General features: G+C 37.2%; 1 protein-coding gene across 2 annotated transcripts in view; it reads right to left on the bottom strand.

The window, feature by feature from the left end:
• Positions 1 to 12,444, bottom strand: part of per (period) — a 99,059-nt gene that overhangs the window by 34,093 nt on the left and 52,522 nt on the right. For both annotated transcript variants that reach the window (XM_067149741.2, XM_067149740.2), the window contains exons 10-16: positions 10,615 to 10,734; positions 10,226 to 10,366; positions 6,707 to 6,834; positions 4,297 to 4,575; positions 4,040 to 4,148; positions 3,262 to 3,479; positions 1,019 to 1,212 (exon numbers count right to left, since the gene is read on the bottom strand). In XM_067149741.2, the coding sequence (XP_067005842.2) occupies positions 1,019 to 1,212; positions 3,262 to 3,479; positions 4,040 to 4,148; positions 4,297 to 4,575; positions 6,707 to 6,834; positions 10,226 to 10,366; positions 10,615 to 10,734 (1,189 nt within the window). The remainder of the gene's footprint in view (positions 1 to 1,018; positions 1,213 to 3,261; positions 3,480 to 4,039; positions 4,149 to 4,296; positions 4,576 to 6,706; positions 6,835 to 10,225; positions 10,367 to 10,614; positions 10,735 to 12,444) is intronic.

The following is a 12,444-nucleotide window of genomic DNA, read 5'->3' as shown; positions in this document are numbered from 1 at the left end:
AAGGCCACGGCTACTCAGTGGCAGAGTTATAACGCGTCTATTGTACCTGAGGCTTAGTAAAATTAAGTTTTATAGGCAACAGAAATATTTTCTTGATGGATCGTCGTATTGTAAAGATATGTGGTACAGGTATTGCGAGCAAATTTTCAACAGGTTCTCATCGATACTATGATGCCAATTTTAACTTCATGGATATTAAACATGCAGAAAAGAATAATGGTGCAGCCGCAAGTAAATATGGCATAGGCCTAAAGCCAATATTCATCATTAGCGTAAAGAAGAAGATAGCTTAAAAAATGTGTACTGTACAAAAAAAAAAATGCACTCAGTGGCCCGCAACAAGGTCGTTTTAAAGAAGTCAAGGATGAAATTTTGAGATACGTGCATGACAAACGCAAGGGCAGAATGGCCATACCATGGCGCAATAGACTTGTTCGTTGACCTTTAGCATTTGCGTCTTTATTAAGCCTATACATCGCTAGCCGCTGAAGTCAGCCGAACCCAGCAAGCAAGACGTCTGTGTAGCGGCAGCTGGTTGTAGCTGACGCTCAGTAAAAGTAACAGTTTTATAGACGCAGGAATATTTTCCTGATGGATCGTCGCATTGTAGAGACGTGTGAAACACGTATTGCCGGCAAATTTTCAATGGGTTCTCTCTGATATTATGATGCCAATTTTAAGTTAATAGTTATTAAACCCTCAGAAATAAAGAATAATTGTGCAGCCGCAAAAATATACGCCATAACTAAAGTCAATGTTTGGCGTGAAGACACTAAAAATGCTTACTATACAAGAAAGGTAATCATATGATTTTACAAAGCACTTTTCAAGCCTGATTTAATTTTTTTTTAAGGAAAAAGTGGGGGTCATCTTGGATTCAGAGAAATATGGTACATAAGATAAATACAATAAGATTTTGAATTTAAAAAGAAAAGATGAAATAAACTGATGTACGTAATTCAGTAACAGTTGGAAGTACAATTTTATTGGGCAAGTGAAATTAATCTTGTATATTCACCTTGTTGAGCATATGAAGACTGCCCAGGAGCCATCATATCACCAGGAGTATGCTGAGGTGGTCCTGGATGCTCCTGTGGAGCTATGCCTTGAGTAGGCAAACGGGCCTGCTGTGGTCCAGTAGGTATATAGTACACAGGAATCATACTGGTAACATGAGGTGTAGAAGTTGTCATATTTCCAGATGGGAAGGCACTAGGGAAAGAAAACTGAAATTATTAACTTCATCTGTGATTCTCAATTAAGAAATGAACTACCTGAATGGATGATACAAAGAAATAGAGAGACTAACACCAACGAATATATATGTAAACTATTGCACTCAATCTTTAGAAGTTTCAAACTCCTATACAGCTAATACCAGACAGCACACACACTGCCAATTACAAATCAGGGGAAGGTAAGTAAACTGGATGACAATTCTGACCAGCGGGTTGCCTACCCAACAACATGCAAAGATCGTGAAGGATTTCTTAAAATAAAAGTAAATCAATGTGTAGGATTAATTTCTAGTAAATAAAACACAAATTAAAGCCTTTCTTTAATTCTCTCCTAAAATTAGGGTGCATGGATTATTCGAAAGTGTGTATTATTAGCATATATGGTATATACCATAAATATTTTTCACCATAATGAGATTATTGAGGTGAATAAACAATTTATTTTGATAAGGATTAAGTAATTGTCTGTTTGGTTAGGGTTACCTGCTAAGGGATGGAGTAGACAGTACAGTCAGCAACTCAATGCTGAGTGTTGGGCAGCGTAAATAACCCGACTTTCTACAGGGGCCAACAGCTTTGGGCGAAGGAGCTTCTTAGTTGGCACTGGTCCCTCAGTGGAGGAAATACCACTGAATGTGGTGGTAATTATTGTTTTAAGAGGAAGTACAACTAGGCAACCACCCTCTATATATCTAGGTAACCACCCTCTATATAACACTAATACAAAGAAAATTGGAAGGGACCCGACACTTCGAAAAATGAAGGCATTGGCAAAAGAAAGACAAGGGCCGTGAAGGTGCGAAAATGAAAGACTCCCTAAGCCTCAAATGCTCTAATACCGTCAGGGTCAGAAAAGAGCAAGAGTTGACCAAGGGAGGTCGATAAGATAGATGAAGGTGAGGAACCTGGCACAAGTAAGTGGAAATAATGCCGGGACTCAGCCAAGGGCCCCGTGGCCGCCAACCCATGCTCCCAAGTTCAGAGCCCCTGGGGTCAAATGAATGAAATACAGCAAGCAGAGTCTCTTCTCCAAGTTAGAGGTGCCCTCATTGAAACCTGCAATTAGGTATAAAATCCTTTTGGGTGTGGCGAGCCCACCGTAATAATAGCCTATAATAAGTGTCAATAACAAAGATCTAAGGAGTACCCCAGTACTCCTGTGTCTCCAGGGAGGTGCGAGAAGTGAACAAGGTCACTGATTCACAGCCCGACCCAGGAGTTCCCTGGATAAAGGGTGCCAGAAGAATAAGAAGAAGAAGAAGAAGAACTATGTGATTCATTTTCAGGTTGCTTTTTTCTACTGCACACTATAACATAAAAATGGTTACAGAGACTACGTTTTCCAGATTGACATTTTACTGTTGCGGAAAATTTTGTATAGAGTTTATTGTTCAACAATTCTTTCATACATATTTAAGGTCTATCATTGATAGTTTAGGGAGCGTAAGCCTAGAAAGCACCGAGCGAGTTGGTCATGCAGTTAGGGTCGCACAGCTGTGAGCTTGCATTCGGGAGATAGTAGGTTCGAACCCCACTGTCGGCAGATCTGAAGATGATTTTTCGTGGCTTCCTATTTTTCACTCCAGGCAAATGTTGTGGCTGTACCGTAATTAAGGCCATGGTCACTTCCTTCCTATTCCTAGCCCTTTCCTATTCCATTGTCACCATGAAATATATCTGTTTTGGTCCAATGTAAAAAGAAAAGGAGGGCCAGAAAGCACTTGGATGACAATTTTTTTATTTGACTTCCTTCACTGAAATCAGACCTGCTCATCTCCCTTTTGTTGTAGATCAATGTTTCATACACCTAAACCTTCATACATAACAGCAAGAAGTGCATACAAATCTGATCTGTGGTTCTCAAACACAGACATACATCTACTGCAGATTTCATTTTATAATATGTACAGATTTAGTGTTTGCATGATAACAGTCTTCTGACTGCCTACAAAATAAGTATCTACTGTAACTTTCTTACAAATCTAGTCACACACAATCACACTTGTAATAAATACTAGCTTACCTATGTGTAGAACATGGCTGGGAACTCTGCAGAGGAGTCATTGTAATAGAAAATGGAGGCCAAAGGTTAACAGTAGGAGACGTCTGATACAGTGAAGGTACATTGCTAGTATTTGGAACAGGACCAGCATTGCCATCTACGTGTGGGTGTTTGCTAGCCTTGAATATCTCAGCTTCCCAAGAGTGAGAACCACTACGCTTCACTCCATGACCATGTTCCTGTAACAACATCAAGTATTGTTTTTATCATATACAGGCAATATGGAAATTGTTTTATATCTCAAAGTGAGCAAAAAACATCAAAAAGAGGAAAAAAATAATACTGTTAATGTTTTTACACCCCACTAATTTCTTTTATGATTTTCAGAGATGCAGAGGTTCCAGAATTTTATCCCTTGGGAGTTCGTTTTACATGCCGGTAAATCTACCAACCTGGAAACGATATATTTGAGCACCTTTAAATACCACTGGACTGAGCTAGAATCAAACCTGCCAACTTGGGTTCAGACCTAGAATCGAACCTGCCAACTTAGGTTCAGAAAACCAGCACCTCAACCATCTGAACTACTCAGGCCAGCAGGGAAGAAAAAGAGAATGTTCGGAGAGGAGAACAATTCTGTGTAAAGTGACATTAAAGACCAATCTGAAGAGGATGGAAAGAATATCAAAGGCATAAAGTTTATGGTGGAAAGAAAATTGGAAAGGAATCACAAAAGAGATACTATCTAACATTCAGGCCATGAGCTGCCCTAGATTAGTAAAGTATAAAAAAAAATTACCTGTAATTTTTCATACGACATCTTCTTCATCTTGCTTTCTCTGTCTCCTGATTTATTTCTTTGTTCTCTGTGCTTCAGAACCATCTGCTTCTCCATATCTTCATTATGTCTAAGGAGAAGATGATTAAGATAATTTAGTAGGCAAAAGAAACACTTGCCTATATTACTCTAACATAAAAAGGAAATAATCTTAAAATTAATCATAAAACTCACAAGAAAATACAAAGATAGGAGGAAAGAGATATATCAACACCCACCTGAATAGAAGAGCTTCTGTAAGAAGTGGAGGTTTGTATGAACCATTAGATGTGTTGGTAGTAGTCGTATCACCTCTACTGGCACCACTGGTAGGCATGCCTGCACTTCCAGAGCTTCCACTCCCACTTCCACTGCCATTAACATCGGAACAGCATTTCCTCTCCGTATTACTGGAGCTCTTCCCTTCTTCATCTGTACTATTTAATGAACAACTAACTTCAATCTTTGACTCCATTGATCCATCAGATAGAGTCGTTTTTGGTTTACTTTCGAAAAACCTGTAAGTAAAAACCATAAATATTAGAAAATTCTCTAAATAAATATATATATAGCTCTTAAAAGGAGGTACTTTACATTTGGTACAGGGATATTTTTAACATTATCTATAAAATGCACAGTACCAGTAGATGTTGACTGAATGGTTAGCAAGTTAGCTTCTTGAAGCCAAGATCGTACTTAATTGCAACCAAGGTTAGCAGAAACCTTAGGAAACCATGTAACCTGCAATGTTGTTCATGTTGCTAATGAATCAACTCTGATGCACAAATTAATGTTCTCTTAGCATTCTAATTGTTTTACAGATTTCTTGAGTTGGCCCTGAAGTATGCTGACTGCAGCACTGAATATGATGATACATCCTGGTAGCAAGAACAGATCGGTGAAATTGCCTTGCAAATCACTCTCGATGACATTAAATCCAACGAATAAGAATCAGTATCCAAAAGCATAAAATATTAATTTTTATTTGTTCAGACCCTGTTCCATTTTCTTCATTGGCCTGATTACCAACACAGCAATAAACTGTTATGCAGTCACTGTAATATCTAGAAATCTTCTGTTTCCATGGTTTTCTGCATGAAGTATCGCATTCATTTGAAGTACACTTCATCTCTCAACTAAGTCAGAATGATGACCAGGGAGGTAACCCGAACAGAGCTGAGCCACGTGCAGCATGGAGTTTAGCATAATTTTCCAGTTGCATATAAATTTATAAAAATACTGTCATTGATTTTTAATGTGATCCTTGATTTTGCAGACTAAATTTGACTGAAGAAACTGTACATTATACTCACATAAATACAGTAAATCTAGGAAGGGAATAAAAAAAAAATCTCTCTCCCTCTCTTTGTCTCTCGCGCGTGCGCACACACACACGCACACACATACCATCATTATAGACCGTTATGCCTTTCAGCGTTCTGTTTGCACGCCTCTGTGAATTTGCTAAATGTCGCCACAATCCTCTATTTGCAACTAGTACTGTGGCCTCATTTCGTTCTATACCTCTTATCTTTAAATCAGTAGAAATTGAGTTTAACCATCATCGTCTTGGTCTACCTTTACTTCTCTTACCCTCCATAACAGAGTCCATTATTTTGATAGGTAGCCTATCCTCCTCCATTTGCCTCACATTACCCCACCTCTGAAGCTGGTTTATGTGTACGACTTCATCCATCGAGTTCATTCCTAACTTAGCCTTCATCTCCTCATCCGAGTACCATCCTGCCATTGTTCCCACCTGTTTATAGAGCAATCATTCTCACTACTTTCATGTCTGTTACTTCTAACTTATAAATAAGATATCCTGAGTCCACCCAGATTTTGCTCCCGTAAAGCAAAGTTGGTCTGAAAACGGAGCGATGTAAAGATAGTTTTGTCCGGGAGCTGACTTCCTTCTTACAGAACACTGATGATCGCAACTGCGAGCTCACTGCATTAGCTTTACGACACCTTGATTTAATCTCACTTACTATATTACCATTCTGGGAGAACACACATCCTAAATTATCTACCTGTTCCAGCTTTGTATCACCAATCTTTGACATTCAATTATGTTGAATTTCTTACCTACTGACATTAATTTAGTCTTCGAAAGGCTAATTTTCACACCATACTCATTGCACCTATTTTCGAGTAGCAAGATATTAGACTGCAGGCTTTCGGCACAATCTGCCATTAAGACCAAGTCATCAGCATAGGCCAGACTTGCCATGTCACACTGACTACTGCCAGTTTTCTTTGGTCTTTGGATCTCTTTCAGGTCATTCGGGGTATACCGCAACCTGTTTCATTGATTGATTGATTGATTGATTGATTGATTGATTGATTGATTGATTGATTGATTGATTGATTGATTGTTCCAGACAATGCACATCCTGACACATTCCTGGAGTAAATCAGGCAAATATTACAAAATTTTGTTAATGTTATAAATTGTTAAGATCCAGACTGAAATGAAGCACTTGCTTCACAACATACAAGCTCTCCACCTGCCAGAAACTAAGCTAGCTAAGCTGGTAAATCATGTGATGGCAATGTGATGATAATGGATTTACATTAATGAGTTGCAAAATTATAGAATACTTTAAAAAAAAAAGGAATACATAATTTGTAAACCTTAGGACTTACCTCTGTATGTTTTCATTGTAGTTCAGTACATTATAACTTGGAGGTGTTTCAGTGGAAGATTTACTATCATAGTTGTCATAAAATTCATGATGGGGAGAAATTTCACCCAACATGGCAGAGTCTCGTTCCTATAAAACAAAGACATGTACAAGGAATTACAATAATATAATTTCTTTTGGACTGAAAGATGAGAAAGTTCTCTTCAAACTTTATTAGCTATGGTGATAGTTACAAATAACAAATGAAAAAATTATTTACATCTTTTGCACCTACAAACAAGTACATGCATCAGCAACAGAGATTTCAACAAGGTATCAGAACATAAGATTTTGAACCTCAAAGCAAAGAGAGTTATTATTTTATTGAGATCGACTTTTCTACCTTCAATTTAAATTATAGGTCCCAGATAATTCAGAGTTGGTAAACTTACATTTTAACATTAAGCATTCCACGATATTAAGATCTGACAAGCATAATCTATAGTTATGTAAATCATATGTTCCTTTACTGTTAACCTATCAAAAGATTATGCCATAGGTGCCGATAGAATTACAGTAGAAACTAGATTATACGTTCCTGGAAACTAAGTTTTCCCGCATTATTCGTTCAAATTACGTGGTCCCGCGAGCATCCTAATTAAGACACGTCGTAAAAATCCTGCATTATCCACTACTCGAAGAAATGACTTCCCGGATCAACCATCCAGAAATTTCAGTCCCATCATTGCTAAATCCTAGATCAAGCGTTTTTCAAGAAACTGTATCTCACGAAAGGATGGCTACAGCATACTTATGGAAAATTTAATATGTCCTCCTATTCAATACATAACATAAATCCATCGTTAGATGGAGTAATAAAAGTCAAACATGTTTTGACTCGTTTGAGCCATCTTCAGTGAAGAAAGGGAGTTAAAGTTATTTACATAATAGAAGCTAAAAATGTGTTAAAAACATAATGAAGGAACAAATAAAAAAACAAAAGAGACATGACAGCAATAAAAAACAATTCAAATATATACATATTTCCATCATTAGATGGAGTAATAATCAACTCATCTGAGACAACTTCAGTGAAGAAAGTTGAATTGTTTTTATTTCCATCATGTTTGTTACTTTTTCAAATCTTCCCACGTCAACAAACCTTTCTGATGACCCAGAGGGGCACCCCTTTCACAGAGCCCATAGTTTCCCATTTTCAATCCAGGCAAATGCTTGGCTGTGACTTTTCCATTTCAAGAATTTCTCTACCCCAGGATTTCCCACCATCTACTTCAGTTAGTGTAAGATGAACAATCCAGCGACCATGACCATAGATTCTATGGGCTTCTGTTCTTTCAAAATTTTCCAAGCCAATAACTTCTATGGGCTCGAGCTAAGATTAAATTTAAAATCCCTGCCCACAATTTTTAAGGTCTTGTATGTTTGTAGTACAACACAGTAACAAGTTCTGTCAACAGCTGGCACTTTATACCAGTTTTCCTTATATGTTTGCAAATCAAGGATGATGATGATGATGATGATGATGATGATGATGATGATGATGATGATGATGATGATGATGATGATGATGATGATAGCAGCATGTGACCTCCAGAGAGCCTTGTGTAGGCTTTTTGAGTTGACACCCATGGATGAACAAACTGCATGTCTGTGATGATGGGGCCCTACCAAGGATAAAATTGAATGCTGAATATGGCAATTATATAGCCATTACAGTATATAGCTTTTATTACTTTCATAATCTGTACTTAACATTAGAGAGCAACAATAGGTTGATTTTTTTAAATAATGAAAGAGAACATAGCAATATTTTTACACTACTCAGAATATTTGAATGCAGTAAATGGGATATATACAAAATAAGGCTCTACCTTTCAGAGATTGGATCACAAGTTTAAGATCCATCAGTAGGTATAGAAGAGAATTTTTTTGAAAAATCACTAAAATTGCCTAGTTTTTTGGGAACAGGTATAAAATATGGGCTTGGTTGGTCCAACAACCAACAAGTACCTATCAATCAAGAGGAATCTGAGAGATTTGCAGAATATGACTCCAAACCTGTAGTCTGTGGGAACGATGGAATGGGGTCCGTGAAGAATTATCATACTCACCATTAATCAAAATTCTCATAAAGATTTCTGGGGATATACTAAAGGCAATGGGTTGGGATACAGCACCTTATCTGAAGTACTTATTTGGTTACTGTTTGCATGAAGGAGCTATACCAAATGAACAGACAGTTGATATAATAGCCCCTGTGTAAAAAGGAAATTACTAACAGGTTTGATAGAAGGCAGTTTGGATTTATTCAGATTCAGGAGGTCAAAAGGACTGTACGGATTTTGACCCATCTAAGGCTTTCGATATTGTAGATCATGGGATAATATTGAAAAAAATGAGTGCAATTGGACTAGACAGAATGAATGGGTGGAAAAGTTCTCTCAATTTTAATTACTGTGTTGATGCGTGTGAAAGTTCCTAATGGGAATTATTTGTTAAGTACCTAGGTGTTAACATAAGGGAAGATCTTCATTGGGGTAATCACAGAAACGGGATTGTAAATAAAGGTTATAGATCTCTTCATATGGTTACGAGAGTATTTAGGGGTTGTAGTACGGATGTAAAAGAGAGGGCATACGAGTCTCTGGTATGAGCACAATTAGAGTATGGTTCCAGCATATGGGACCCTCACCAAGATTACTTGATTTGAGAACTGGGAAAAAATCCAAAGAAATGCAGCTCTATTTGTTCTGGGAGATTTCTGACAAAAAAAGTAGCGTTGCCAAAATGTTGCAAAGTTTGGGTTGGGAAGACTTGGGAGAAAGAAGACAAGCTGCTGAACTAAGCAGTATGTTCCGAGCTGTCAGTGGAGAGGTGGCGTAAAAATGAAATTAGTAGGTGAATAAGTTTGAGTGGTATTTTTAAAAGTAGGGAAGATCACAATATGAAGATAAAGTTGGAATTCAAGAGGAAAAATTGGGGCAAATATCAATTTATAGGAAGAGCTGGGGATTGGAATAATTAACCAAGGGAGGTGTTTGATAAATTTCCAAATTCTTTGAAATTATTTAAGAAAAGACTAGATGAATGACTGATAGAAAATCTGCCACCTGGGCGACTGCCATAAATGCAGATCAGAGGTGACTTGACTGACTGATTGATCCAAGTTAATGTAAATATTGATCAATAGTACAAATTGGGTTAGCTAGATGGAATAGAAAATACCACGAAAGTTATTGAATATAGAAAAATGTATTTTTGGTCTTGCAGACCATGGTCTAATTGGGTTAGTAGCTTCCAACGTTTCACTGGAAACTGTGCCCAGCATTCTCAAGGAGTTTACTCTCTCCAAAGGCCACTTTTACAATCATGTGTCAGACAAAATTTAATAGCCTAAATTATGAAAATAATTTGAGCAAGTCTGTCAAAACAGAAAAAAAAAAAAAAAAACAGAAATATTCAAGACTTAAAATGTTGAGGAGCACAGCTCTAAACAAAGATAATATTAAGATTTACTTACTGAGAATGTCTGCTCTTCAGTAGGCAAATCCACTTTCAAGTCAGGTTTGTTCATCTCATCCATCAAAGTTTCCATGAAAGAAGCTAGATCTTTACAACGCTTTGAGACCTGCTTTTTGGCTGCATTAGATGGTCTGACAACCTACAGAGAATGCACAAATATGAACAAATTATCATAAATTATTTCATTAAAATAACAAACTATTATTGTTATTTATCTTTTTTCAAAAATAGGCACCATACTTTTTCTTGAGAAAGAAAGCCTCCAACACAATTCATTCCATACTTTTGAAGTACTAATAAATACATTACAAAACATTACAATGTAAATCTATGACTGATCAATGGCAAGCATTCTCTATAATGTTAGCAGTCATCGGAAACACTCACCTCATTAAGCAGCTCTATTATTTCTTCTTGAATAATTTTACTTTCCTTGAGAACTTCTTCTGATATCTGTACAACCTCATCTTCTTCTGCTTCCAGAAAGACATTAGGATTTGATGGACCCTGCAAATTGAAAAGGGAATTTCAAATTCTGAGGTAATCTAAATGTCAATGAGGTGTTCTACACAGCAAGGATAATGTACAATTTGGAAACCAGCCGAAACAGCCAGCTTCACTTAGTGGTTGCCTCAATAAATGGCCATTATTCCCATAAATCCTGTGTTAGTAACCCCTCCTTTAACCAGTCACCTGACACTGCAGTCACAAAATGACCTGCAAGAAACTGCCAGTCATAACTGCTCTGAATATTTTGTTTATCCCTAAGATTGATGCAAAGTAAAAAAATAGTCGACCTTTTCACATCTGACCATCTAAATAGTACCGTGGTGTCTATTTTCTGGGCTACAATAAAAACTGTCCTTCTTCCTCATCCTCTCTTCTCCACAGCTTACCAATAAATGAAGTTGTTATTGCCCATGACAGTGAATGGTGACATGATTGAACAAGCTGGCTATATGTGAACTTATTTAAAAATGTTTTTGGTTGAAACAATGTTTGAATAGTGTGTACTACTGTTATACTCATTGGCAGTTTGGTCATTGAGTTCAGTTGAATTCAAATTCAGTCGGCAGATGTGTAAGGTACAATGTATGATAAGTAAAGTGTTATTTCTAAAATATATTTAATGATCCCTGGAATGTCCTTCCTGATAATTGTCTCTGTATTAACCCTTACCCCTCAAATTAAAGTTCTCTGATAGGAGTCGATGACCTTCGATGTTAGGCCCCTTAAAACAACAAGCATCATCATCAAAGTTCTCTGTGTTGTCTCTACTACTCGTATTTTAAATGTGAATTTATATCTTCTATGACCTGTATTCATCTTTCATGATTTTGGAGAGATCACTTGCTCTGAAATGATGTATTTAGGCTATAAGCAATTACAACAAGCTATACTGGAGCAAATAAAAGCAATATGTATAATTTATGAATTATTATTATTATTGTTGTTGTTGTTGTTACTATCATTACCGCATACCGATTGGTTTTGTTAGTAATTTCACTGAACAAATTATTGGTAATAAGCAATTGAAAAACTCTAATTCAGTCTCTGGTTTCCTACCTCGCGGTGGTTTGTAGCTTGAAACCGCAATATCTTAAAATTGGAACATGTTGATTTATAACTGTGCCAGCCATCAGCATCAGCTACATCTTGCGTTACAGTACACAAGCCAACCATCTCCAGTTCACTTGTAGGCACCATCAAATGCTATTAGATATATTCTTTAGGGTACAAGGAAGGAGTAGAGGTGCGAAAATACCGAAAATACATATACATATACAACGATTGGACTGGACACAGCTGACAGCTACACTACCATCTAAATAATAGATTTTTGACTGACTGTCAAACAATATCTGGATTTTACAAAGTTCCACACTGAACCAAAAGATAGCAGTAGGCCCCTACACTGTAGGATCATGTATTTGGTCGGCTATGAGATGGCAGACGAGCGGTAGGCGATACAATATCATGTCGGGCAACTGAAAAGGGAATATCGTTATGCCGGGTCTCACCTGACAGACGATGGGTAAGGGTTCCATTTTTTCCTAAAATTCATATGACTGCCAATTATATTTGCCATCTCGTTGTCCTTAGTGGACGTTTTTACTAAATGCTATTTCCTAGTAAGTTCCTTCAGTCTCTCCTTACTTCCACAGCCATTCCAAACTCTACTTCTTTCTAACCTGCACCTCCTTCCAAATCTCTTTA

Source organism: Anabrus simplex, chromosome 6 (genome assembly GCF_040414725.1).
Source record: "Anabrus simplex isolate iqAnaSimp1 chromosome 6, ASM4041472v1, whole genome shotgun sequence".
Taxonomy (NCBI): domain Eukaryota; kingdom Metazoa; phylum Arthropoda; class Insecta; order Orthoptera; family Tettigoniidae; genus Anabrus; species Anabrus simplex.
Note: the sequence above shows the minus strand (reverse complement) of the source record. Positions and strands in the feature narration are given on the sequence as shown.